This window comes from Leishmania major, chromosome 30 (assembly GCF_000002725.2).
Source record: "Leishmania major strain Friedlin complete genome, chromosome 30".
Taxonomy (NCBI): Eukaryota; Euglenozoa; class Kinetoplastea; order Trypanosomatida; family Trypanosomatidae; genus Leishmania; species Leishmania major.
Window position 1 is genome coordinate 767,609 of NC_007271.2, and position 27,072 is coordinate 794,680.

Genomic DNA, 27,072 nt, shown 5'->3' on the forward strand with positions numbered 1-27,072 from the left:
CAGGCAAACGTGCGCAGATACACTCGGGTACCTCTTCTGCCCATTTTTTTTTGTTTGTTGCACGACAGCCATCACCCACTTTCCACACATCAAGCAGCTGTGGCGCTTCTTTTGTTTTTTTTTTTGTGTGCGTGCGTGTTTGCGCGGCAAGACGGGAGGAGAAGTGAGAGAAGAGGAGGCGGCACTGCGTATGGAGGATGCAACACTGCACCCCTTTATGGGGTGTGCTACGTTGTCCTTTCAATGCTCTCCCTACTTCCTTTTCTTTAAACCTTTCCTTTTTCTTGGCTGCTCTATCGGCAGCGCATGCGGGAGGCTTCCCAGCCATACCCGCATAGAGATGCACAGTTGGACAAGGAACGATGGGCCTGAAGAAGGAGAAACCAATCCTTTGATCTTTTTTATCCTCTTATTACTTATATTGATACTGAATGGCGCTCTTGTCGCCCTAATGAGGAGGGACAGCTCCACGCGTCGTATCCTCAGGGTCCAGTGGTGCCCTGTCTCTGCGGAGGAGAAGTCGAGCCGCCTCCCTCGCCCCCTATATATCCGCTGCCGGTCCCAAGCCACGTCTGGTGCTGACAGGGCCCAAGTGCCGACGACGTAGGGAGGCCGGAGCGATGCATTGCTGCTGCTGCGGGCGGTAAGGGCGTGGGTGCCGTTGCGTCAGGGCAACCTGAGGGGCGCGTGGGGTGGGTGGCGTTTGAGGCCGGGGCCGTGCTCGCACATGACTGCGTCGCCGCCTTGCGGTGCTTTGCGTGTGTCTAGCGCTGCTTTGGACCAGGCGCATGGGGCCCTGTGGCAGTGCCGGTGGTGGGGCAGAGTGGCGTTGGGCCTCATGTGGTACAGCAGGAACTGTGTACCTTGACGAAAAGGGAAGCTGTTTATCTTCAGCTTGTCGGTGAGAATTGTGTAGTAGAGCCTCAGAGGGAGGGAGGAGGAGGGGGAGTAGGGCGCTCTGTCGGTGTGCGTGTCGGTCGATTCAACAATACGCGTGTCAGGGGATACGCGACAAGGCACACATGCGCAAGTGGACCGAGTGCACAAGGAACGGAACGCCGCATGCATGTGCTTCTCGGAGGTGGGATGTGCGAAGTGGTGCTGCGACTCCCTGCACGTTCTCTGTCCCCTCGGCCCCTCTCTGTCGTTTCTATTCGTATGGCATGCGCGAGGACTGCCGTTGCCAGGCCCATTCTCTCTGCTCGTGTTCGAGGGATCATTGCGAGAACAGCCGCACATCTGCTCCAAGTCGGCTATTCAAGCTGATAGCCCCTCCCCTCTCACCGAACTGCGACTTTCTGCCCGCTGCTCGAGGCCTCCCTCAGCTGGACTAGGACGTCGTCGGCGGTGGCATCGTCGGGCTCGCCGTCGGCGCCGCCTTCTCCTTGTTTGCAAGTGTTGCGGTGCAGCTGCATGAACGTCCGTCAACATATCTGGTTCTCTTTCATCACTGTACTCGTCTTTTGCCTTCACGCTCACCGTCTTGTATGCTGTTCTCCGACACACACGTATATACAAATCCGTCTGCCACATGCACACATGCTTTGTTCAATGCTACGACGACGCCCGTAGCAAACAGTTGAGCTGCGCGTTAGCAGACTCGTACCCCTTCCCCTTCTGCATCTTTCCGTCTTTGCTATCTCGCGCACAAACACACACACACACACACACACCTTTATCGAGGACGCAGGTGTTGTTCCGCCGTTGTGTCTGTTTTGCTTGCATACACTTTACGTGGCAAAAGACAGGGACGAAGACGTACCGAACACTTGCGGCCTGGACGTAAAGGTGTACCAGCTGCTGCCTTCGCTTACGCTCACGTGTGACGCCACCGGGTGCCGGAAGACAAGGGACGGCAGCGGCGCAGGATACCCGCCCCCTGGCACTTCGCTCTTGTTGTTTATCGCTTGTGATCTTTGTCTGTCGCCCTTGCTTTGGAGGGCAGCGGCGGGACTGCTGTCGTTGCGGCCTCAACCGCCCTGGCCGTAGTAGTCGTAACCGGCAGCGCTGATTGAGCTGTTTCCGCCCCCTCCTGTAACGGCGTTGACAAGCAGAGGCGTGCGCGCGTGCGTGCGTGCGTGTGTGTGTGTGTGTGTGTGTGTGTGTGTGTGTGTGTGTGTTTGGCAGCACACGGCGACGCCGCCGCGGAACACGTGAGCGCCTTGCGTAGCCTTCACGGCAGCTACTTGTTCCGTGTGGTGGCGGCTGCGCTTTTTGGCGGGATTTCTGTTTGGACTCCTCTGCGAGTGCGCACGTCCCGGTCCCTTTTGTTTGTCGTCCAAGGCGCCATCACGCACGTGTGGCAGCGCCACCGCGGGGGTTCTCTTTAGGCGTTGTCCTCGGCACTGCTCTTCCCCGAGTGCCCTCTTCCGCACTTTTCGTTTCTGCTTGCGGTACTCGAAGCGGACCCCTCTCGCTTCACGGATGGCAAGTCGTCAGGACGCGCCCTCACCGGCTCTCCTGCCATGCTCGCTTTCGGAAGTGGAGGCGGAGCTGCAGAAGACGCAGGAGACTCTTGTGGACAGGATCCAAGAAGAGCTCATATGCGTCATATGCGGGTCTGTTTTTATTGACCCGCGCATTCTGGAGTGTCAACACTGCTTCTGCCTGCGATGTCTCTACTCCACCGTGTCGCGCGATCGCACCTCGCAGATTGAAGTACCTTGCGCCTATCGTTGCGCGGCGGTGACGGTGACGCAAGGCGATATTCGCACGGTTCCGAAGAACCACTACATCACCAACACGTCTGTACTCGTGCGGCAGCAACTCGTGCGTCGATCTCGCTTGCTGGAGCGCAAACTGTTGCTGAGTGCAGCGGCGGACAAAGAAGCGCCCACTCCCGCAGGGGAGATGAGGCGTGATTCCGCCGCCCCACCTCTGACGGCCGCTGCGGCATCGCCTGTGGCTGCAGATGCATCTCTTTCACAAGGGTCACCCGTCAAGGCGACTTTCGCCCTTTTAACGAAGGAAATCCATGCTGCAAAGGAACTGCACGAGTGCGAATGGTGCTCCTGTACGTCACCCTCATGCGAGGTGTGTACATACTGCTGGAGCCGGGTCTGTGCCGAGTGTCGCGGGCAGTTTTCGGACCACCAGTACCTCTGTGTAGAGTTGCATCAACCAGGCCTACTACCCCCAGGGGGGTGGTTGCCTGGCGCGAGTACTGCCGCCCTGGCCGATACCGATCGGGGCGCCGACGCCGGTGAAGAGATAGAGGTTACAAGGATGGATTCTGCGAGCAGCGCCGTGCAGGTGGGAGTGGCAGCCGCAGCGGGGGCGCAGACCCCTGACCAAGAGGCCCCGTTCCCGTACTTTATCACACCGTTCTTTGTGCCAGAACTGGTGAAGGAGTGCGTGGTGAAGCAGCATGGCGCAGCCCTGCAGCTGAGCGAGATCGACGTGACTTCCGTGACGGCCGTGAGGCTGGCAGTACCGGAGGTGGAGGTCCAGTGCCAACACCACACCACCGGCTTCGGCTTCAACTTCCGTGTTCACCCCTCCTTCAAGACGACGGAAGGGGTGGAGGTGGACTTGACAGTGCCGCATTGGGCTGACGTTGGCGGCAGGCCTAACTCTACCCTGTCTTTCCTCGCCAACACCGCCCGCCTGGGCGAGACAGTCTTGCAGGATCTGCGACGGCTCAGCACGGTCATGAGCAAGGTGGTTCTGGAGCTGTCGAGCGCCGCGCATCAAGCCTACGTGCGGCGCAACAAGGGGTTTCACATGTATGCCGTGCACGTGTGGTCGCTGGTGCGCGCCCAATGCGTCGTTGCCCGCGACGCCCTGCTACCCCACCTCGAACGTTCTCGCTTGCTGGAGAACATTATGGGGGACTTGGTTGTGTACCAGCTCCAGCAGACGGCGAGCCATGCATCGCCGCCGCAAAAGCACGTTGTCCGCGACAACTGCGTCGCCTTCATGAAGGCCGAGGTGCAGCTCTGTCGCCAGCTGGACCAGGTGATGGAGGGCATCGACGCGGTTTGTCGCGGCATTCACACATTGCTGACTCGAATGTATACCGTCATGAAGGAGCTCGCGCAGCCGAAGGTTCACCGAGGAGGGGAGCACAGACGCTCAGGGCGGAGTCGCCTGCAGTTCAGCGTGCAGATGTTCCGCGCACGCCAGCAGGAGCACCAGGACTCATGCGTGCACGACTCGCACGACCCCGCTTCTACATCAGCCGATGGAACGACGCAGTCGCCCCGCACTCGCGCAGGGGTGATCCGCTCGCTTTCACGGAGGTTCCCACGCGCTGGCGCGGTCTCGGTCGAAGCGGAAGCACCACCATCCCCGCTTCCTCGCAACGTTGTGGACACTGTTCGCGACTCTACCCTCAGCGATAGCCCCAGAGAGCCAGACTGCAGTTTTCACGGGCAGGTTGCGGAGCATGGTGCGATGACGCGCACGCTTACGGATTCGATGCTCTCCATCATCCGGTGCTTTATGCAGGCCCGCATGTGGGAATGGTCGCTGAGCAACACCTGCATTCGGGAGTGTGGCCTCGGTGAGGGAGACCGGCGCACGCTGCTGGCGGCTGAAGAGGAGCTGCAGCTCATCACGGACAAACTTCTGCACAGCATGTGGTCGCACTCGCGCATGACATACATTCTCGAAGTGGAGCAGGACGCCGCCGGTCCGGCGTCCTCGCTGGATATCCTGATGGACGTTGAGACCCTTGAGCTACTGAACAGTGCGCTGGAGTGCCCCGTGTATGATCACAGTGAGGTCTTCGAGTCCCTAAAGGCTCTCTCACAGCTGCGAGCGCAGCTTGTGGCCTCTAGCTCCGCTGTCACGATTGTGGCCCGCAATCCGGAAACACAGCAGGAGTTGTTGAGCATGATGAGCTCCGTCTTGAGCACCACCATGGCGCACCAGACCACAGTGTTGCGCCTCGTAGTCGAGGCAGCCGCTTCCCTGGATGAGCACTACGCTGCCTACCTACGCACGCGTCAGATGAACCCCACCGTCTGCGAGCGGCCGTCCCCGAGTGAAGACACGCTACTGGCCGTTGACGTGTTGAAGCTGCTGCAGCGCCACAGCGGCGAGAAGCTGGCCAACTACCTCGCCGTAATGTCGAAAACGACGGACCACCACGGCGACGGTAGCCGAAGAGGTGCTCACGCTCGACATGGGTTTCCTCGCGCGGACATCTTGGCGATGACGCAGGGCAGCTGTCTGTCTGATACGTCGAACGCCTCTGCTGGCGAGGGCGCTGCGCCGCCGCTGCACTGCCCGTTTCTCGCTGACTTTTCGTTGCGTGACACAGCGCTGTTTTCGTGTCAGGTCTTCGGTGAGGCTCTTGTGCGCGCGGCACACGGCGAGCATCTGCAGGCCGGATCTGCCCCGGAAGGCCAACACCAAGAGCAGCGGTCTGAGGAGCAGGCGAGCAATGCGGAGGTTGTCGCGGAGGCGGCCGCTGAGGTGCCCTCTTCGCCTCCAGTGGCGGCGGATTGCTCCCGGATGCCGACAGAGGGAACTGTCTCCGGACGCATCGAAGCAACGGCTTCACGGGCATTACGGTCGTCTACTACATCCTTGCAAACAGTGGCCATTGACGCACAGAGAAACGCATCGCCGTTAAACACTGAAGCCGCCGTTGCGGCCACGTTCGCGCACGAGGAGGAGGAGGACAGCTCCGCACGAGATGACGACGCTCCACACCGTGAACCGCTGTTTTCAGCGGACACCGACGCGTCTGTTGTGGCGTTGATGCGAGTCTCACCGTCCGCGGCGGACGCTGACGGTGTTCGGAAAGCAGCAAAGCTCTTTGGGGCTGCCTTTCAGCTGCCAGCGACCACCACATCAGTGGGACGGCGGCGGCACGTTTTGCTGCCCTTTTACCGCGGGGAGTGTGTGTACAAGGGGGTGTCGACCCCGTTCTACGTGGACGGGCAGACGGGCACCGTGCTCATGGACCCCCGAACGCTTTCCGCAGCAGGAAAACGCCAGTACGCGCTCCAGGTGCTCAGCTCCCCGCTATTCTTCATCCTCTTTAACTCGACTTTAAGCGTCTTCCTGCATCGACGGTACAAGCTGGATATCATGTACAAGTGAATCTCCCCAGCGGAGAGTCGGAAGATGGCGTGACGCGGTGGGGAGGAGGGGCGGGAGAGCCATGGCAAGGGTGCAGCTGCGTCGCAGCTGCTTCCGGCGCAGCAGGTGGTGGTCATCAGCGTTTTGGCGCACTTGTTGGAGTACAGGAAGGTGGTGATGAGGACGTCGACGTAGCCTCTTATTCGCATGGAGGTGCCGCCTGTTGCCCCCGCTCTGTGATTCTTTCTCTCGTGCACCGCGGCGAGCGTGCGCCCTTGATGGTGCACGTGACCGGTGCGGAAATGACGAGCACAGCTGCAGCTGCATTCAGGAACGCATATATACGTTCAGCTCTCCAGCATGTGCGCGTGCGACTGCTCGCATGTCCCACCCCCTCCCTCTATTTCTCACACACAGTCAGGATTAAAAAAGGGACACTGACATACACACACACATACACACATACACACACGCACCGAGTGGGCGAGGGAGTACGAGAGCTGCACGTACAAACGACACGGGCACGAAGGGGAAACGCAAAAGGCAAATCTTCATGTGTGTGTGTGTGTGTGCATAGATGACCGCAGCGACGCTCACGAGATGCAGTTGTGTGTATTCTGTTTATAATCCTTCCGTTATTGTTGGTGGTGTTTCACACGACGGCATAAGGCGCTTCCCATTCTCGAAGGCACGCGGCGTACGCGGCAAACAACATGCGCAACAAGAAAAAAACGGACGCAGGCGTCTGCTGCATGGACGACTTCGGTACTCGTCGCCTTTTGACCTTCTACGTCACTTCTCCGCCTCTTCCACTGCCCCCGCCTCTCCACCTTTCCTTCTATCTTCTGACCCTCTGACGAGTACGGCTGCTCACAACGCACGCAAATGTGCGCGCCCACACACGCTCCACGACGGTACGTGCACTGCTGATGGATCTCTTCTCGGTCATTATTCTTTTTTTTTCTTTCCATTCCTTTCTTTTCTCCTGTCCCTGCGCAAGTCTATCAGTCAGCGTAGAAGGGCTGTACTTGCAGCGGACTAGGCCGAGGCACAAGTTGGCAGCGTTCGTGTGTGGCTGTTGGTGGGGCACTTATCCCACTCGCATCATCGCGTGGAGACGCTGTGGCTGCTGCTGCTGTTGCTTGGCACCTTTCTCACCCTCATTAGATCGCTGTTTTCTCTCCTTCCTTTTTTTTGTTTCTGTTTTGCTGTGCTTGCCGTTCGATCGCCGCCCCATAGACGCGCACACGGGGAGGCATATTTTCTCATGCAGTGTATGTGAGTGTGAGCGCGCTTCTGGCTACCCCCGCCCCCTTCTCTGTCATGACCCGCGACTCCCGTCGTCATGAAGTTCACACATCGAGAGATCGAGGATGACCGCAGGAAACCTGTCGGCTCCCTTTTCATGCACCTCATAGACAGAGACTCAATGCCGTCGCGCAGTCATCGCAACCTGGCTGCGCAGAAGCTGAATGCACATAGCCTGCCCAACACGGAGCTGTCTCTCTACGCGCAGGATGCGCCGCAATTCTCGTCAACACCGCTGCGGGGCCGGCGCCACTTTCCCAAGCAAGACCGCCACGTCGACTGCAATAAGGCGGAGGAAGTCCGCCCATCCAGGGGCGTGCGACGTGGCACCACTCCTAACGGCAACATCGACCACATCGGCGACGACATGACCCCACGAGCCTCGACGGAGGTACCGATGCCGCGGCAGCGGCGCTACGTAACTCCGCCGGCGCGAAGCTCTACTCGTCGCCCCTTCTGGTTAGGAGATGACGAGATCGTTGCCAGCGCGCGCTGCCGCCGCGGCGCTGGCAATACAGCACGCTCGGTTTCCGTAGGCAGCCAATCGTTTTCGCGCAACAGCAACACCGCCGACCAGTTGACTGTCGGCTCGCTGGTACCCTTACCAGAGAAACCGGTCGAGAAGCCCGTGCCGCCGCCGCTTACGGTGAAACCCCGCAGAAAGGGTGTTCGCATGTTTCCGGGACAGCGTTCCTGCAGCGCTGACAATGCGCGCCGAGGTATCCGGATGGTGCAGCCACAACCGCACTGGCGCTCTGCCGCAGACCGGCAGTGGGACTTCCTGGAACTTGGCGTTGGCCACCGTGAGACACCAGCGCCGCTGTACCGGAATGAAAGTCACATCGACGTCGGCGGTCCGATTATTGTCCGCGAGGGGCCATCGACGCCGATACAGCGGTGGCGTGGTGGTCGACGCTACGGCGGCACCCCGGTCCGCCGTACGTTTGACATTATCACAGGTCGGCCGCTGGTGTACTGAAAGTGCAAGGAAAGGCATGCAAGGCGGTGCTTTCCATATCGTTCCCCTACCGTGGGCCATGACCGTTGGTGCCAGAATGGAACGGCTCACTGCCTCCTTCTTCTGCTCACTTTACCTGCACCACGTCTCCGCCGTGAAGGCGAATGCGTCCGCGCGCGTCAGCGCCATAGAGTTCATGCAAACTCCTCGGTGCATCATACCCTCTGTGTTTTTCTCTGTCTCTTACCTCTTCTTTTTTTTTCCGTTGCATATCGCGTCTTGTGTTCTTCCCTTGCGCGCATCCGTTGTGTGGTGCTGCTCATGTTTGCGTGCACGTGGCCGCGCGTTTTCGCGTATGGGAGCCGCACTGCGGCACAATTCCCAGGAGGCGAGAGATGATGCGTCTTTTGTTGCGTTGGCTGTTAGCTTGCGCGAGAAGGGCGTCGTGCGCATCTCAGAAAACGTACGGCTTACGTGGCACTGCCGCTTCTGTGCACCCCTTGTGCGCGGCCTCTTACTCTCCTCGGAGGCGATCTGTTCTTTGTTCGGCGTCGTGACTGGTAAGCCATACACATCGTGCCTAGGTTCCTCTACAGCATCACAGCCAATTTATTCCTGCGATGTCTTCATAACCCCTCCCACTCCCCCCGAGTTCCCTCTCCGGTATGCGCATGTGAGTGTGGGTGTGTGCCCGTGTCTCGGCGTTGTCGACGTCGCGTCGAGTCGAGTCGAGGTACTGCACCGACTGGTTCGCTACCGCCCTTCAGAATGGAGGTGGGCCAAGGTGACGGTCGTACGTCTATCGGTCTTTCCACACGTACGAGGGATGTCTTCGCCCTTTCGCGCACTTATGCGGCACTGTCGGTCCCACTGCCTCTCCACCCTCTCCACCCGCTTACGATACTGTGCGTCTGTCGCGCGCCTCAGTGCCACGATATCCATCACTGAGCGCACCTGACGGCAAGGCTGCTTTGCTCTTTACTTCTTTCCTTGTGCGTGGTGACAGTAGTGCGCGTGCGCTGCCTACTTCGGCCCTGAGCGAGACACACATTCCTGTCTTGCTTTCTCTCTCACACCCTCACGTACGAAAAAAAAAACAGACAAAATGGTCTTCTACTTTACGCTGACGTCGGACCCGTCCGTCATGTGCTACATGGGCCGTGACAAGTACGAGAACGAGGAGCTCATCAAGTTTGGCTGGCCAGAGGACCTTTGGTTTCACGTGGACAAGCACAGTAGCGCGCACGTCTACGTGCGCCTGCCACCTGGCAAGGGAATGAACGACTTGACCCCGGAGATTATCGAGGAGTGCTGCCAGCTCGTCAAGGAGAACAGCATCGAAGGGTGCAAGCTGAACGACGTCCGCATAGTATACACACCATGGAGCAATCTGAAGAAGACGGGCGACATGGCGGTCGGCCAGGTCGGCTTCCACAAGGAGGAGCTGCGGCGCTACCACACCATCTCCAGCAAGAACCGCCCTATGCTCAAGGCACTCGAGAAAACGCGTGTGGAGAAGAACGACGTTGACTTCCGCAAGCTGCGCGAGGATCGCGATATGGAGGAACGCCGCAAGCAACGCGCCGAGAAGGCCGCTCAGGAACAGCAGGACAAGCTAGAGCGGGAGGAGAAGAAGCGCCAGGAGGATTTGCGGGCGTACAAGGACGTGATGGACGAGAACAGCATGCGCCTCAACACCGGTGAAGTGCCGGATGAGGACGACTTCATGTAAGAGATGAAGCGAATACATAAGCAATGTGATATATATATATAGAGAGAGAGAGAGAGAGAGAACGAAAAATGCGTGAGGGGTACCAACGTGGCGACGCTCAGGAGGGAAGTACACGCACATGCACGTGTGCCCGGGGTAGATTGATTTCCACCTTCTCAAATACTACTTAACGCTAGTTTCGGTACTAGAAGCCTGCTTGCTTGTTGTCTCTCTGTAGCTCGGCGCTACTGTCGCACTGCCTTCTTTACTCTTGAGCTCATGACGCTTGCTGGTAGTGCGACTTGTATCACTTATGCACGTGCCGATGTGACACGAACGCCGACTCCCTGCATGTTTATATGCTGCGCGAACCATACGCAAAAGGGTCTTGCTCCAAAAAAGCACTGCTGCCGCCTCACTCTGCCCAACATATGCGTCCTTCTTGTTATTGGTCAGAGTCGCCATGTAGCCTGCTCTTCTTCCTCCTGCTTCCCACTTGTGTACTCACTGTCCTTGTGCGTAGAGGCGCGTGCTTCTCGTGATTATGATATCCGCAACGTACATCCCTACACGCACACACTCGTACGGGCACGGCCAGTGAGGGTACCGTTTTTTGTTGTTGTTGCGTTGTGCTGTCGAGTACCCCTCTGTACTCGTCGACCGCGCAGCTTGTCCCTCTTTACCGTCGCCTTTCTTTGTCATTTCTGCCCGAAGTGTCGGCCCGGATCAGAATGCGTGGGGTGGCAGTGTGTCGTGCGGGCACCACGGCTACATTGTGCTCTTCTTTCATGCTTGCTTCTTCCTCCCTGGTGTCGGTAAAGCGAACCCTTCGCATCAAGGTTGGTACCAGCACGAGTGAGCGTCTGCGCGCCGCCGAGCTGGATGAGCCGACCACCAGCTCTGCACGGCCGCCGCCGTCCGCGATGGACTTGTCGTACATTACGGGCAAGATGCCCGACACCCTCCCAGCGTACCAGACCGAGCGTGCAGTGTGGTCCGCAACAACGTTCCGGTCGGCGTGGAACAAGCTGCACAAGGCCTACGCGTCCTTTCTCGAGACGGATCCGGAGCGCGCCGCAGAGCTGCGGGCAAAAGATTGGCAGGGCCTCGCGCTGTACAACTCGTACGCGGAGACGTTGCATCTCATGTCTCTCCTCCCTGCTACCCTGCGCACAGCCATCACGCAGCACTCCTCCTTCGATTACACCGAGGTGGAGGAGTTGTTTGTGCACTTGGGCCAGGACGTCGAGGTGCGCGGCAGTGGCGGGTGGGTCATTCAGCTGCCGCCTCCGACGACGGCAGACCTGCAATACCTCGTGAAGCACATCGGCCGCTTTGGCGCCGACGGCCGCGGTTGTGTAGCGAACACAGCACACCGCGCTTCGGTCTGGCGCGGCCGCCACGGCGAGGCGCTCGGTGTGACGCTGCGAGTGGGGCGCTATGTGCCAGGCGCAGCCCGCGCACTTTTGCCGCTCGCACAGCGCGGCAGTCTTCTCATTCTGTCCAAGGCGGGTATGGGCAAGACAACTCTCCTGCGTGACCTCGCTGCCGCGCTGGCGCAGGAGCCGGGAACGCCGCGCGTCACGGTGGTCGACACCTCCAACGAGATCGGCGGCGACGGCCCCATACCTCTGCCCTACCTCGGCCGATGCCGTCGCATTCAGGTTGCCCAACGCCAGGACCAGGGCCGCGTAATGATGGAAGTGATTCAGAATCACACACCAGAGTACCTCATCGTGGACGAAATCGCGACGGAGGAGGAGGCGGAGGCTGCCTGGTCTATATCGCAACGCGGCGTTCATCTGATCGGCACGTGCCATGGCGAGCACCTCGAGGGGCTGTTACAGAACCGCGCGTTGAACCTCCTCGTCGGTGGCGCCGCGCAGGCGTTTCTGAGCAACGAGGAGCGGCGTCTGCGCAACAAGATGAAGAAAACGGTGCTGGAGCGGCCGTACAGCTCGCCATTTTCCTTTGTTGTCGAGCTGCATGCACGAAACCTAGGCCACCTCTACGTGGACGTAAACAAGGCGGTGGATCTGGTGCTCGATGAGCAGCCCGCGCAGTTGAACGGCGCCGTTGGCGCCGCCGTCGAGCTCAGCGCACTCCTTCCGAGCCGAGTGGAGAAGCTCCTGCGGTTGCACGATGAGAGAAAGCGGAAGCTCAAATATGTTGCAGGCACGGGCACGAACGACGCTGAGGTTGGCGAGGAAGACGATGAAACGGCGACATTTTCAAGTGCGGCCCGGGGCACGGTAGACGAGGACGGCTATACGCTGCTGGCTGACGATGGTGGAGATCCAGAGAGCAAGCGCAGCATTGCTCCCTCCACGTATGCGGCGCCGAACCATGCAAGTGGTCGCCGCCCACACTGGCAGGCCGAAAAGCAGCGGCGACATCGCAAGACGGACGACGAGCTTTATGGGGAGCTGAAAGGCTCCTTCTGAGATGCCTGCCTCTTGGGCGCCAAAGACTGCCCGGTGCACGAATGCGGGCAGCGCAGCACGTGATGGGAGAATGTTGAGGTGACGAGGCGTTGATGTGGCTTGAAGGTTTCCATAACGGTGCCCCGCATGACTGGGAGGCTGTGCGGCAGCGTGCGTCCGTGTGTGGGTTAGATCGCCCCGATCTGCCGATGCTGCCTTCTCTCTCTCTTCGCTTTTTTTTTTCGCTGTTCACTTCTCTCCTGACATCGCGCCTTTGTCCCTCCTGCACACACACACGTCGGCCCTGTTTCCAGGGAGGTGAGTCAACGTGATACCCTCCCCTACCTCTCAAGTAAGAGAGAGAGAGAGCCGTTGCGACTCTGCGACGGCTGCGCCCGACCCAGCTTCCCCTCTGAGCGGTTCCACTCTCTTCTTGCGTCACATCAGCACGGTACCGTTTTTGGCGGGACACACACTCCTCAGTGGACGGTATCCTCAGGGTCCAGTGGTGCCCTGTCTCTGCGGAGGAGAAGTCGAGCCGCCTCCCTCGCCCCCTATATATCCGCTGCCGGTCCCAAGCCACGTCTGCTGCTGACAGGGCCCAAATGCCGACGACGTAGGGAGGCCGGAGCGATGTATTGCTGCTGAAGCGAGCGGCGACCGTACACACGCTTGCGCCATCCACATGATGGGCAGTGTGTCAGCCTGGCTCGAACGCGATCTATCACCTGACCCCCTTGCACTGGCCCAGTGGTGTGTGTGTGTGTGTGTGGGAGAGCGGGAGGCCTGAGGCGTGTGGGGTGGGTGGATTTTGAGGCCGGAGGCGTGCTCGGAGGGTACCTCGTCAACGAGTGCACCGTGCTAGCTGTACATACGCGGTAGCATTGTTGTGGGTGTGACGGCGTGTGCGATCCGCCTTCCCTCCGTGGTGCGCCTTCGGGGTTGTAGTGGTGATCCGTGCCCGTACTCTCAAGTCCGCGCGTTCTCGCTGCTGTGCCGCTGCAGAGGACGTGGCCTTTGCGGACCAATTTGTTAACCACGCCACTGCGCGGTTTCCAGTTTGCTTTGTGGGATGGGCATGACTAGACCGCGGGCATCGCTGGTGGCGCCGGGTTATATGCCTGCGCTGAGTGGCCAGCGAACGGGACAGCGCAGTAGCCGCGCGATGCCGTCGTGACATCTGCGTGGCAGCGTCGTCGGTGTGCCGTGCGGTGGTGTGGCTATGGCTTGCACACGTCGGGTGCTCGTCATGGGGTCCATCGTGTCGAGTGGTCTCCACCCCGTGGCGGGCTGGGTCGTCATCTCGTGTCGCACACCGGGCGGCGCGAGCCGGCCCCTGCATCAAGGGCGTGTGGGCTGCGTGCGACATTGCCGGGTGTGTGATGGGGAGCCTCCCGTGCCGCGAGGTGAGTCTCAGGTGTGCAGCGGGACGTGGTGTGTATGCGCCTAGCAGGGACGTGGCCGCACAGCCGCAACGCCGCCGCTTCGTCTTTGTTGTTGAGAAGAAGGGGAGGGCGTACAGTTGTGCCCATGTCGTGCTGTGTGAGCGCGGAGACGCCACCGCCGCGTGCTTCTTTTCTCTTGGTGGAGCGGAGTGCAGAAACCCGGGGACATCAAATGCCTCGCAGAACGCAGACATGCAGCGAAGATTTGTCGCGGAACCAGGGCAGCCAACACAGTTTGGCGCCACGCACTCGACTGCAACGCCACTGCATACAGCTCAGGCCAGAACCAGGATGCCGCTCGGCGTCACCGAAACCCAGCAACGGCATAAAAAGCGGAGTTGGACATGCATATCCGTTGAATCGCCGACACTATGCGTAGTGGGCTGGTGCGAACGCCACCATGACCTCAAGTCTCTTCGGCGCAGCGCCAGCTCAGACCTGTCTGCCAGCACCGAGCGCCCGCCGCCCTACGCGAGGGCAGGCTGTGCAGCCTCGTTGGCTTCCCTTCAAAGAGTGTGGCAGGTTGGGGACCCCCTGATACGATTGTGAGGTGGCGGGCATCATAAAGGAGAACGGATACGTTGAACAAAATATATAATGCATGCACACATAGGTGTGTGTATACAGCTGTTCATTACGGCGTCGCGCATGCGACGTGGGTGTGGTGTATGGATATTATGCCGTCGCTACCTACCGCTCTTCTCCTCTCTCGATTCTCTTCTCTCGGTACCGCACGTGGCTGCTTTGTTCTTGGTCGTGTCGTCTTGTCGCCGCGTTTTTGGCCTTCACGTAAGTGTGGGTGTGGTGCCGTCGTTATTCAATCCTGCTGCCGGCGCAGAGACAACGAAGCGTAAGAGGCCGATTCTTCGCAGCCGCATGTTCGCACAACTCGGCCGCCACCCGGTATGTGCGTCGTGTCGCGTGCTGCGTGCATCACGGCTTGCGTGCCGCTTTTCTGTCCGCGCGGTGGCATCGTCAACGCGCGTGTGCCACGCGTCACCGAACAAGGGCACCGGCGGCACTAGTACATCCCCTCCCTCCCAAGACGAGGCGTGCACGTATCCGCCTATCTCACCCACTCCCGGCGCAAGTGACACCGTCTCCATTGGGCAGCGCTTGTACTCGTTGACCCAATTCTGCACGAAGGTCGGTTTAGGTCCCAAGCGAGACGATGCCGAGCTGGAAAGACTGGCGACGGAGGCCTGGAATTTGCTGCAATCCATCTCGGAGGAAGAGGTGGAAGCGCTGCCTCTGCGCGATGTGGCTGAGATCGTCGTTGCGTACAACCACTTTTGCGGCTTTTGGGCGAACGGATTGAACGGCCCTGCGAGGGCGGCCCGAGATGGAAAGTCATCAGGGCAGGTATCCACGTCGTCGTTGCAGTTCGGCGTAGATGAACGACCTCAAGCTTATCCGATCATGGAACGCTTCGATGTGGCATCGGGCAACAGTGAGACAATGTTGAATAAGGCGGCGCCACAGCCCCTAGATGTGCGCGAGGTACCGGTGAGACGTGCAAGCCCGCTTGACGAGATTTTGGAGTTCTAGGTGCTCCCCTCACTCATGCGTGCGATCGTTGACGGAGTGAAGAATATTCATCTTGACCATGAGTTCCTTTGGTGCTTGGCTGTTGGCGTCTGCCCTCTGTATTCTCTCTGCCGCAAGCAAGGCGAGGGGAGGTGCGAGCGTTGATTCTGTGTACGCGTCGTCGGTGCGGCACGCGAAGGGGGAAGAAAACATCGCTGATGATTGCGGGTGAGGTGGCTTCTCTCTGTGGTTGTTTTGCCGTGGCTGGCTGGCCGGGTCGTGCGCCGCATGGCACCCGTGTTTCACTGTAATTCTGCAGGGCACCACTATAGGTATGGCATGCAACAACAGCTGTTCCTCCCCCAACGTATTAATGCGTGTCTGCGCCTGCGTTGGTCGTACTGTGAGCCGTGGTGTCCAACACTGCACCGTGGCGGTGTTCTTCCTCCCTCACCGTCCACCGCAGCAGGGGAGGGCAACCGCTACTCTGTGATGTTTCCTCTTTCTCTCTCTTCATCCGCCGTGTGTGCCTCCCTTTCACGTCGCCCCTCCGCCCTCTGTCTGTCGCTTTCGCCACCGGCACGCGTTCGCCCCCATTTGGCAGTTCATGTGGTATGCACGCGGTTTTGTCTCCGGCTCCATTCATCGGGCTTTCCGCCGCTGCATCAGTCACTAGACACATTCCACGCGACTCGCACAGAAAGTCTCTCTGCACTTCGCCCTCTCCCGCCTGATCGGCGACCTCCTCTCGTACCTCGTCATGCCGGTCCCATCGTATTGGCGGATGGCGTGCCGTTCGTATCAGTTCACCATATGCGCGACAAGCTACCTGCTGCGTTGGCGAGCGCCAGCAGTCACCCAAGGCTCCGGTGCCCTGGTGAAGTTGCCGCATCTGGTACGTGGGGCAAGGCTACAGCGGGGGCTTCTGGTCACAGATGCAATGATCATGAAGCTTGGCCTCGTCGACGACTTCATCGACGAGATGAAGAAGCAGGGCACCGAGCTGGCCATCTACAAGGACGTTCTGCCCAACCCCACCATCGACATGGTGGAGGAGGCCAGTGTACTGTACAGGAAGAATAGGTGTGACTACCTCGTCGCCGTCGGTGGCGGGAGTGTCATGGACTGCGCGAAGCTGATCGGCGTGCGCCAGGCGCGCCCCCGCACTCCGCTTCCGTACATGCGGGGCCTCCTCCGTGTTCTGTGGCCACTTCCGCCGCTCATCGCCGTTCCTACAACGGCGGGAACGGGGAGTGAGTGCACGATTGCCGCTGTCGTGAGCGACCCCGCGAAGAAAGACAAGCTCGTCGTCATGGACCCCTTCCTGACCCCCTCCCACTGCGTGCTCGACCCGGCCCTGACACTGACACTGCCCAAGTTTGTGACGGCCACCGCCGGCATGGACGCCTTGACGCATGTTGTGGAAGCGTACACAAACGTCTTCCACTACCGCACCGTAGACAAGGCGGCGCTGCGCGCAATGGAGCTGCTCGCCAAATACCTTCCGTGCGCGTACAAGGACGGGAGCAACCTGGAGGCGCGCGAGAAGATGCTGCACGCGTCGTACCTCGCCGGTCTCTCCTTCACACGTGCGGGTGTCGGCAACGTGCACGCGGCGGCGCACGCGGTTGGTGGGTTGTACAATGCGCCGCACGGCTACGTGAACGCCGTGATTCTGCCGCACGTGCTGGACATGTACGGCAGCGCGGCGCATAAGTCGCTCGCTCGGCTTGCTGAGGCGGCAAACATTGTCGGTGCCAACGACGCCGAGAAGGCGGTGAACTTCATTTCGTGGGTTCGCGAGATGAATGCGCAGATGCAGATACCAACGACGCTCGGCGCCGGTGACTCGCGGTGGGCCCCTCAGGAGGAGGACATTCCCTTCCTCGTCAAGCACGCCGTCACCGAGGCGAATCCATTCTACGCCGTGCCGGTGATATTTGGAGAGGAGGAAATGACCGAGCTCTTCCGCCGCGTCATGTGAGAGATTGTGCAGTGTGCGGATGTGCACAGAACGGGTAGGCGTGCGCAAGCAGTTGGTTTGGCGCTCGAGACGCGCTCACGCATCCCTCCACAGAAGGCGCGTCCTTTTTCCCTTGCCACGTTAGGTGAGCCTGCTGAGTTGTTCGTGTAGAAAGGTATGCAGGCGGTGCCTCGGCAGTTTTGCTCCTATATCGAAGATGCTTGCTCAACGAAGAAAAGATATATATTATTATGCGTATGCCGAACCCTTCTGTTTTCCCGCGTTCCCTCTTCGGGCGTCTGCGCGTGGTGCGCTGCATTCCCGTCAACGGGCGGCGGCCGGCGGGCACACCGGCTTGGTCTTTCCCCTCCTCGCAACCGCTGTGGCGCGTGGTCGGGCTTGGGGGAGGGGGGAGGGGGGGCGACAAAGCTGCCTTGCGCGCGCCCTTTTTTGCCCACCCCACCGCCGCACAGTCCCTCACCCGGGGGCCAGCCCCCTCCTGGCGCCAGAAAAAGGCAAGGCCACTGCGAGAATCGAACTCGCGACCCCCACTTTACGAGAGTGGTGCACTGCCACTGTGCTAAGCGGCCGGCTGCAGATAGTGGGCATGAAACGAAGAGTCACCGGGTGTCGGCGTGGCCTCCTGGCTGGCGGAGGCGGGGCCGGTGTCTGGGGGCGCTGGCGCTGGTAGTCGGGGTGGCGCCTGGCCGAAGGGGGTTAGTGGGCGGGGGGGGGGTAGCCGGGAGTTTCGCGGCGCCGCGGGCAACGGCCGTCCAACCCTCGTTTTGCGCGGCGTAGGGCAAACGCAGGGGGTAACATGCGGGGGCAAAGCGAGGCCGGCAATGCGGCGACTCGCTGAATTTTTCACACGATTTCAACATGTCTTCTATGGTCAGTGAGCTGCGCTCAAGAGAACGACAGAGACATTCATGGTACAGGGGAGTTCTATAAACGAGGTTTACACGTCACAGTCAGACTTGAGGTAGTTAACGTCGATCGCTTCAGGCAGCTGCACCTTGCCAGCCTCGCTACTGATGGACTGCACCGCCTTGAGCGCCTCCTCGACTGGTTGCAGGAGGGCGCTGCCGTCGACGATGCGGACGTCTTCGTACGCTGAGATGGTGACCGGCTCCCACGCCCCAAATGCACGCTGCGCGCTACGCAGCAGCGCGACGCAGGTGTTTGTGTCCGCGACGCCGCCGCGATAAGCAGCGACCGGCTCGTCGGCGTCTTGCACCACCTCGCTGACAAACTGCACCGTAGCAGTGATTCGGGAGAGGGTATCCTGCAGTACCTGGAGATTCTGTTGCGCCTTTTGCTGGCACTGCTGCTGCAGGTTCGCCTCTAGCGCATCGAGCCGCGCGCGCAGCCGCGTGAAGCTATGCGCGATGTCACTGCGGACTTGCTTGTGCGTCTGCGACACGTCTGTCTGCGCCGCCTCGAAGAGGTCAAAGACACTCTTGATTTCCTGCGAAAAAGTGATGGCGTTCTGCACCCACCGCTCCAACCGTGGCGCCTCCTCGCGCGCAGCCTGCTCGATCGGGATGCAGTTCTCTTGCGAGTACCCATCGTAGTACAGACAGTGACTGCAGAGCAGGCGCTTCTCCGTCGGCGACCAGAACTCTACCGTCTTTTTCGAATGCACCGCGCACTGCAGATCCTCGCTGTTCCGCGACGACCGACTCGCCGGGACGAGGACGTCATCGCCGCCGTTGATGCTTCGCCTCGCTGCCGGCAGGGCAGCAGCAGCAGCAGCAACAGCAGATGGTGAAGGCGACGCTGCCGGCGCAGGAGGTGCACGCGACGGCCGGCCGTTTCCGACAGCCGGCACGGCATCGCCCAGGCGGCGTGTCACCACGACCGGCTCCAGCGTGCTGACGAAGACGACGAAGCGGGGCATCAGCTGATGCATGTGGCACACCGCCACGGCGTTGCGCGAGGGGATGTGGAAGGCGTCGAAGCCGGCTTCCTCCAGCATCTCGAGGCACTGCTCCATGGAAAAGCGGTAGAGGTTTGCGTTGAGGTCCTGCGCCTCCTCCTTGGTCACCGTGCGCGCTTTGCCAACCGCCACGTCAAACGCGACCAGTCCCCACCCCTCGCGAAACAGTTGCTCGAGCTCCTCCGCCGGCGCGGCGAGCCGGGTCGCATCCTTGCCGTACAGGACCACAGCACTCGAGCACAGTCCGTCCGCGTCATCTTGATTCGACAGCCCGAAAGGCGCGCCCGACACGCACGCCTTCTCCATCTTGCGCAGCGTCGCGGGACTGCACAACTTCCACAGCAACTGCAACTCCGTTGCCAGCGGGGTGGCGGCGGCAGCGCTGTCGCGGTGGCTTGTCACATGCATGCGCGAGACGCGGTCCAACAGTGGACCCCACGCCTCCGGCGAGGCCTCAACGGCAACAATGCCTTCGGTCAGCGACACCTGATACTCCGCCCCGCTCTGCGCGCCGAGCTTTGTGAGCAGATACTCGGCCTCCTCCTTCACTTTCGCCGGCGACCGCCGCGGCGGCACGAACGAGTTCTTCCGCAATGCCGTGCTCAGTGTGGAGTGATTCGGTGGCGTCTCTGCTGCACCCGTGGCCGGCAACGTCGCCCGGTTGAGCGCCGACGAGCGCACAGGTGAGGAGCTGAGCCGCGTGCTCTCGGCGTGACGTCTCGAGATTGGGAGCGCACTCCCGCTAACTGTGGCTGTCGGTGTCGCTGCCGCCGACAGGCTCCTTTGCCACTCCTTCGCCAGCGACGCGATCTGCAGCGGGGTGAAGGCGTTCATATTCGCGACAAGGGTGAGGAAGGTGTCCTCGCTGCAGTACACCAGATCACTGAGAGTGTAGCCGGAGCCCTTCAGCTTCTCCGTAAAGCGTGCCCAGAGCGCGGACATGATGGTAGGTGGTGCTTGGGAGCGCACACCGACGGGCTTTTGGAGCAGACAGGACAACAGTGACGTGTGCGGATGGGTTGTGACGATAGTGGATTAGAAGGTGTGAGCGGAGGCCCACCCGCTTGTGAAGACGTGCTGCTTTTTTTTTTTGCGGTACCTCGGCTATTGCTCGTGCAACGGATGGCAGAGAGACCATAAAGCCGGATCGGATGTGTCCCCTGCTGGGCGACAACGAGCCAAGCGTCAGTGTCCATTAGACGGGTGATAGATCACGCGAGGAAGCAATCGTCGAGCGTGTGGTGGTGATGTCGGTTGCCATAGCATACGAAATACGTGTGTCGACGTGAGAGAGAGGGCAAACAGAGTAGAAAGAAGAGGGATAGAACGTGGCAATGACAGCCTCACTTGCAACACAGAGAAGCACAATGACCGGACCAAGGTAGAAAGGTACCATCCCTTCATGCAGCAATCGCAGTCGTCACCGTGCCGATCATGCAGCACTATACCACACTTGTTGCGTTTTGCCTCGACCGCGTCCACACACTCCTTTTCTTTTTTTTTTTCGTTGTCGTCGTTGTTTTGTCGGTTTACTTGGCTGCTCACGGTTTCGTTTTTTTTTTCCTTTTGCCGGGCACGCATACGAAGGATGTTCAGCACGACACATCCCTGCGTGCCCGTACTCAGAAACCGTACAAACCCACGCAAACGCAAAAATACAGAGGACATACACACGCACACACGCACACGCGCAAGGGTTTGTACAATGAGGGAAGGCGTCGTAAAGGATGAAGCAAGACAAAGCTGACAAAGCAAAACTGAGAACAACGAAAACAGGTGACATAGATGACCAAAGGAGGGGACACGGGTGGGAAGGCAATGAGAGAAGGCAGAGAGAGAGAGAGAGGGACATGTGTCTTCACCCACGAAGATCTACACGCATACACGTGAACACGCACGCCTCCCGAAGCGGCGGCAAACAAAGCGAATCGCGGGAGAAGCATGAAAAACGAAAAACAAGGTACGAAGAGCACACAGGCACAGACGCAGACAACACACTCGAACGCGCAAGAGAAATGCCATCCCGATCGTGGGAGGAAAGGCGTCCTCTGCGGAAGGCGGCATGGATGGAGAAAGGGGCGCATCGTGTCATGACGAACATGTAGCAGAGAGTGCACCACCGGACTCCTAACCCTATCCCCACCCCCAAACCACAACAACGCTCACTCCGTCACGAACCCTCATGTATTTCAGGCTTTGTGCTCTCCACACGTTAGGGCACCTCGCGTAGGTTGAGAGAAAGCACCAAATCCCCAAATGGGGCTGACGGCACGTGCTGTAGCTTGACCTTGGAGCAGAGACCGAGAAGTGACACCAGCTGTTCCATGGCCGCGCTGTTCGGCACACTTGCAGAGCTTCCCGAGGACGCGGTCTCGGCAGCGAGGTCCTCCAGATCCACATCGCTGGAGAGCAACCGCCTGTCAAAACCGATGCCGGAAAGGGCGCCGATGGAGATGGAGGGCACAAGCGACCCCATCTCATGTTTCTGGCTGATGAAGCTGTTTCTGGGCTTCTTCCCCATCACGGGCGACGAAGAGGCGGACGGTGACTGCTTGCGGGAGCAGACGAGCGTGCCCATGCGGCGCACGTGCTCTGCGTTTGACAACCACACCGCATCCTCCACCTGATTCACAGCCCCTACGGCAGCCGTGTACGTTGCTCCACCGCCGCCTGCTGGGTGGCTGCTGGCGAAGACGCAGCTGTGCATAATCGGAGGGCTCGAACGCGACTGCCGCGACCGATCGCAGTCGAACGGACTCGACACATCGGCGGGTGGCAGGGCAAACTCCGAGACGCCCTGCGCTGGAGACAGCCGAGAACCCGGCATCAGAGGAGACAGATTCGTCCTAGGACTGCGAGAGAGATGCGACGAGAGGGCCAACGTGGCGGCCGGTGCTAGGTACGGGGTGGGCAAGGAGGACTTGTCCAGCGAACCCATGGCCTCTGGCGAGATCGACTGCGAGCGGGTATCGCCTTCGCTACCGAAGTGACGCAAACCAGGGCTGGCAGTGCGGATCGGCGACGACCTCTCTCCTGCCGCACAAACCGCGGTGTCCCTCTCTCTGTCGCCGGCCGCCAGCACAGGCGAGGCGGCTTGCGTGCCAGGCTGGACCCAAGAGTGGTGCCGCCATGTGCGGTCCATCGTCACGTCGACGCGCACAAAGTCGTCACTGGACCAGAGATACTGTCGCCGCGCGTGCACTGGCATCGTTGGACAGTCCTCGGCGGACCGAAAGAGGCGCAACGAGACATGGTTAGCTGGCGAATGAGGGGTACGTGCCCTGCTCAGCGACGCGTTTCGCGGCGGAGGGAAGTGTGGCGGCGAACTGACATTGCCGTTAGGGGAAGCGGGAAAGTGGTTGTTGGCGTCGTCGGTTGCCGTGACACAGCTCTGCAGCACGACGCCGTAGATATCCTGACATCGCAGGTGGGCAAAAAGAACACGGACTAGCGTGTTGAGGGCCTCGAGCTGCTCAAAGTCGCGTGGCACAGAGTGGTCGGTCGCCGGCTCACGGTAGTCCTGCAGTGTCCACACTTCTACCGGAGAGTGGTTGAGATAGACGACGAGGTGAAGCGGGCCGCGGAAGGGGCCGGCGGCGTTGGGTGCCAGGGCACCGCTGCTCCAGCTGGATTGCCGCCAAAGCTCCTCCGCCGCCTCGTAGCTACCGGTATCGCGCATCGAGAGGCCGCCGAAGTGGAACGTGACGGGGCCCTTCTCATGGTCCTTGTAGTTGGGCGACCGCGCATTGCGAATGAGGCGCAGCAGGTTCACCAGAAGCGGTGCATTATCCACGGCAGTGCGGAGCGAGTCCATGCTGGGCATATACCGAAGCACTGCTCCGCGCAACAATAATAGGTGCACAAGTAGGAGAGATCTACGCACGGAGACGGGCTGGGGAAAGAGACCGACGAAAAGGGCAGGATGGCTGATTCAACCGCTCCGTTTCTCTCCTCCACTTCTCAGAATGGTCTGCAGTCGTGTATCGACGAGTGCAGCCTTGTACGCAAAACAAACAAACAGTTTTTTGCCTCCGCACCGCTGTGCCCCGCTGGGTTGTATCCGAGTGTGTACGTGGACAAACAGACTACTCAGGCGATGACAAGAGCCGTCGGAGGGCGGAGGGAAAGGCAGTGCGGGGCGGCGTCTCGGCGTGATTCTAATGAGCCACTTTTTTTTCGTCGCAGCCCAAGCCGTCTATGTGAAGGAGACCAAAAGGGAAAAGGGGCCGCCAATGCTTGCAATAGATGTGAGATGGACAGCAGCGAGCACCGTGTCGTGTATCGACGGGCAGTGCGACGGGTGGGGAGCAAGCGGCACAGAGGAGAGGGAGGCGGTCTCCCTGGTGGAGTCGCAGGAATCCCCAATGCCGCCAGGACACGCACACAAAACTGAGCAGAGGGGAAGGAAGGGAAAGAAAATAAATACAGCAGCAACAACAATAACAATGCACGCTTTGGACAGAACGAGAAGAGAGGGAGGAGGGGTGGTGGTGCGAGAGGAGGTTAACCTCACGCATGAGCGGCGGAGCACACACACACACACGCCGCCTCTAGGCAACTTGAAAGGAAAAACAACAACGCGCAAAGAAACGAATGCGAACACACACGCAGCGGACAGCCCAGCGGCAACTACAGGAAATGGACGCTCTCGACCTCCAGTCTAGCAGCTATGATCTCGTAATTAGATGAGGAGTGAGCCGGGCTCACTCTAATTTGTGCAAATGTGAGGCAAAGAGGGACGAAGATGAAGAGGGAATGAACGACGTTATGCCAGGAAAGACCGGGAGTCATGCACAGGGCATGAGCTCGATGAACGCTACCACGCTCAAACGCGAGCGAGCTATATAGCACCGACAGTGATCGGTGCCACCTTCACGCGCTACCGCGATGAGGTCGACAGGGGAGGAGAGGGGGGGGGGAGGGCGCAGACGAGGGCGCTGGCACCGTTCTCCGTCCATACGATACAGCCTACTGGTGGCGCTGGCCGCTTATTTTTTTTTTTCGGAGGTGGGGTGGGGTGGGTTGTTCTTTACGCTTACACGGCGTCATCATGGTCACGCTTCCTGTGAGGAAAATGAAGGAGAGAGCGCGCGCTAACACTGAACATCTGCAGTCATCATTCAGCACATACGCATGCCACCAAATCATGCAGCGGTGCCACCAGGAAACCAAGCCTCCGTTTTTATCCTTTCCTTCCCTCAGTGGACCTATTGCTTTACATCTGCCGCATGAGGATGTCCTTGCAGTAGTCCACTTCAAAGTCTTCGAGGTCCTGCAAGTTCAGCGTGAGTGTCCACAGTCCGTGCGCCTTCACCTGTCGCCCCTCGCTGATCGGGGCATTTGCGGCCGCCAACGGGTCCATGGAGCGTGTCACCGCCCACTTGCGCTCCAGCGTCATCTCTTCACGGAAACTCTCCACCATTAGGTTCACCACGATACGGCCAACCGGCACAACCTCCCACAACTCGTCCGTCTGCTGGCGCTTGATCTTCGAAATGCGATGCACCTTGTCTGCGTCCTGCACGGCCCAGGCAGCCAAGTGAATGTGCCGCGCCCCCTCGCACGTGCCGAACATCATGTAGTCAAAGTTGGAAGTCTTCTCGGAGACATCGACGCAGCAGAGATCCCGCACCTTCAGCGACGACAAAATGTTGGCAATCTCCTTCACGTCCTCCATTCGCGCCTTTTTGGCGTCCTGCCACGTTTCGTCAATGACGCCATTCACCTCCATCTCGAGCAGCATCTCAGCAAACCGCTCGTCATCGTACGGGAGGCGAGACGGGTCGGGGAGTCGACCCTCCTGGGGAGGGTCACGTGCAATCATCGCTGCCTCAGCGTCTTGAATTGTGTTCGACGGAGAAGATACTTCGACGGCTGCGTTGGCGGATGTGTCGGCAGGTTTGTCTGCGTAGGCTGCCTCCTCGCCCGGCATGAGACTCGCTCGCGTGTTAGCCCGTGGCCGCGTGTCTGCCGTCTCGTCCGCGTCCAGTGGAATGCGAAGCCGTGAGTAGCGTGTGCCTTCCTCTTCGGGTACAACCCGGACCACGCCAAGCACCTCGCTCCTTGCAGCGTCTCTCAATCCGCTCGAGGGCGAAGCCGCGCCTCCTTCGAGCGCAGGGTTTTGCGTCGCTGCGGTGAGGCCCATGAGACGGTCAATGTCTACGAAGTTATCATCGTCTGCTGCCCATGATGCGTGAGTCGGTTGCAGGCGGGTGTGCGATACACTGAGCAGCCGCCTGTGGGGCACCCGGAGCGCGGGTGGTCTTGACCGTCCGCACGCCAGGGCGAGCTGGAACATGGTCCCTCTACAAGACATGCGTGGATATGAATACGTGTATTGCTCTATATGTAACCCGAATAGAGCAGCCGTCAACACAGGAACCAGACTTCGACGGCGACGGTCATACGCCGCGCTTGCGCACAAGACACGTAATGCCAGGGGGAGGGGAGGGGGAGATAGAGAGGCCTTCGGGTATCAGGAAAAATGGTGCTTGCAACGCGAAAAGGAGGAGAACAGAGGAAAACAAAGCAAGAAAAGAGTGTGCAGTCGGGGTGGGGGAGGGGAGGGCGGCACATTCCCTGTGGGCCGTCTGCTATGCGTACATGAACAAACACGCCTGAGCCCACGTACACGTGCATGGACAGCCGTTCCACATGAAGCGCGTGGCACAGGCATCGTCTGCCTCACAGACAAGAGCAAGAGACGGAGCAGGCACAAGATTCCACTGGTCGTGACAGGCTCTTCGACTCCACCCCTTTGCTGGGCACACCCAGCCTGACGACTCCGTCCAAATTTCTCCTCTGCTGCCACGCCTCGGCGATCGCTTTTGCGCTTCCTTTCGTTTCTGTGTTCCACCGGTTGTGAAGGCGTTTGTGACGCTCACCAAAATATGATTGTGCCGAGTGCGCCTCAGTATTTTGGATTGGCCGAGAGAGAGACAGATACAGAGAGACGTGGTGCACACACGCTGGGCATCAAGCAAGAACAAGAGGATCGCTTCCGTGAGCACTCTCCCTCTCTGCACCGCAAGCACTGCGCGCGTCCTCCTCAAAAAAAGGGAGAAAAGAAAAACACGGAGGCATCTATTAAAGAGAGTAAAAAAGGTGGTGGTGGTATGGAGAGGAGCGGGAGGAGGGAGGGAGAGGAGAGGGGGCAACGCCCCACACATATGCACACCGCTGTGCACATGAAATCCTGGGGCGCTGTGAGTGGGCCAAAAAAAAAAAACAGCGAGAGGGTCGCATGGTGAGATACGTGCGGGTACGATGTAGGGAGGAGAGAGTGGTGGTAGTGGAGAGGAGCTGCTCTAAAGGTGAAACAAGGAAAGTACGGGAGATACGTGAAGAACCCCCTCCAAACAAACGAAAAAAGGCAACGATGGGGATGAGTCCATGGCGCACAGAAAGCGGACGCTGGAAAGCAGCGATGCTTCAGTGTGCGTGCTTGGTTCTGTATGAAGTGTGTGTGTGTGTGCATGTCAGAGAACGCAAGCAACAAGAAGGTCAAAAGACAATGGCAGACGACACGGACAACAAAAAAGTCTCACCAATGGCCGCGACGCAACAGCGCTGTCGAGCACGGACTGTGCACCCTCGACATTATCATACGTACACACCAAAGTGGTATGTCCATCTAGGGGCGTATGGGTGCAAAGAGTCGCTCCACCGAAAAAGGTGGTACTTCTCTACCACACCGCGCACACGAACGCCGAGTGTTGCATCCGAAGAGAGAAACAGGGAAGTAAATTTAGAGACGGCCAACACC

At 59.6% G+C, this 27,072-nt stretch overlaps 8 protein-coding genes and 1 non-coding gene across 9 annotated transcripts; 5 read left to right on the top strand and 4 right to left on the bottom strand.

Moving 5' to 3' along the window:
- Positions 1 to 3,225: 3,225 nt before the first annotated feature.
- On the top strand, positions 3,226 to 6,054 carry LMJF_30_2060 (hypothetical protein; the record flags this gene model as incomplete). Its single annotated transcript, XM_001684758.1, has 1 exon — positions 3,226 to 6,054. The coding sequence occupies one exon, from the start codon at positions 3,226 to 3,228 to the stop codon at positions 6,052 to 6,054; it is 2,829 nt and encodes a 942-aa protein (XP_001684810.1).
- A 1,324-nt stretch (positions 6,055 to 7,378) lies between these two features.
- Positions 7,379 to 8,320, top strand: LMJF_30_2065 (conserved hypothetical protein; the record flags this gene model as incomplete). Its single annotated transcript, XM_001684759.1, has 1 exon — positions 7,379 to 8,320. The coding sequence occupies one exon, from the start codon at positions 7,379 to 7,381 to the stop codon at positions 8,318 to 8,320; it is 942 nt and encodes a 313-aa protein (XP_001684811.1).
- A 1,084-nt stretch (positions 8,321 to 9,404) lies between these two features.
- Positions 9,405 to 10,031, top strand: LMJF_30_2070 (conserved hypothetical protein; the record flags this gene model as incomplete). The annotated part of the gene is made up of 1 exon (XM_001684760.1): positions 9,405 to 10,031. The coding sequence occupies one exon, from the start codon at positions 9,405 to 9,407 to the stop codon at positions 10,029 to 10,031; it is 627 nt and encodes a 208-aa protein (XP_001684812.1).
- Positions 10,032 to 10,798: 767 nt separating this feature from the next.
- YCF45 (conserved hypothetical protein) lies at positions 10,799 to 12,454 on the top strand (the record flags this gene model as incomplete). Its single annotated transcript, XM_001684761.1, has 1 exon — positions 10,799 to 12,454. One exon carries the CDS (start codon positions 10,799 to 10,801, stop codon positions 12,452 to 12,454), a length of 1,656 nt encoding a protein of 551 aa, XP_001684813.1.
- Positions 12,455 to 16,189: 3,735 nt separating this feature from the next.
- On the top strand, positions 16,190 to 17,389 carry LMJF_30_2090 (putative alcohol dehydrogenase; the record flags this gene model as incomplete). The annotated part of the gene is made up of 1 exon (XM_001684762.1): positions 16,190 to 17,389. The coding sequence occupies one exon, from the start codon at positions 16,190 to 16,192 to the stop codon at positions 17,387 to 17,389; it is 1,200 nt and encodes a 399-aa protein (XP_001684814.1).
- A 497-nt stretch (positions 17,390 to 17,886) lies between these two features.
- On the bottom strand, positions 17,887 to 17,958 carry LMJF_30_TRNATHR_01. Its single transcript has one exon. It is a non-coding gene; the product is annotated as a tRNA-Thr (tRNA).
- Positions 17,959 to 18,326: 368 nt separating this feature from the next.
- LMJF_30_2100 (conserved hypothetical protein) lies at positions 18,327 to 20,249 on the bottom strand (the record flags this gene model as incomplete). Its single annotated transcript, XM_001684763.1, has 1 exon — positions 18,327 to 20,249. One exon carries the CDS (start codon positions 20,247 to 20,249, stop codon positions 18,327 to 18,329), a length of 1,923 nt encoding a protein of 640 aa, XP_001684815.1.
- A 1,270-nt stretch (positions 20,250 to 21,519) lies between these two features.
- On the bottom strand, positions 21,520 to 23,130 carry LMJF_30_2110 (conserved hypothetical protein; the record flags this gene model as incomplete). The annotated part of the gene is made up of 1 exon (XM_001684764.1): positions 21,520 to 23,130. The coding sequence occupies one exon, from the start codon at positions 23,128 to 23,130 to the stop codon at positions 21,520 to 21,522; it is 1,611 nt and encodes a 536-aa protein (XP_001684816.1).
- Positions 23,131 to 24,522: 1,392 nt separating this feature from the next.
- On the bottom strand, positions 24,523 to 25,131 carry LMJF_30_2120 (conserved hypothetical protein; the record flags this gene model as incomplete). Its single annotated transcript, XM_001684765.1, has 1 exon — positions 24,523 to 25,131. One exon carries the CDS (start codon positions 25,129 to 25,131, stop codon positions 24,523 to 24,525), a length of 609 nt encoding a protein of 202 aa, XP_001684817.1.
- Between the last annotated feature and the right edge of the window lie 1,941 nt (positions 25,132 to 27,072).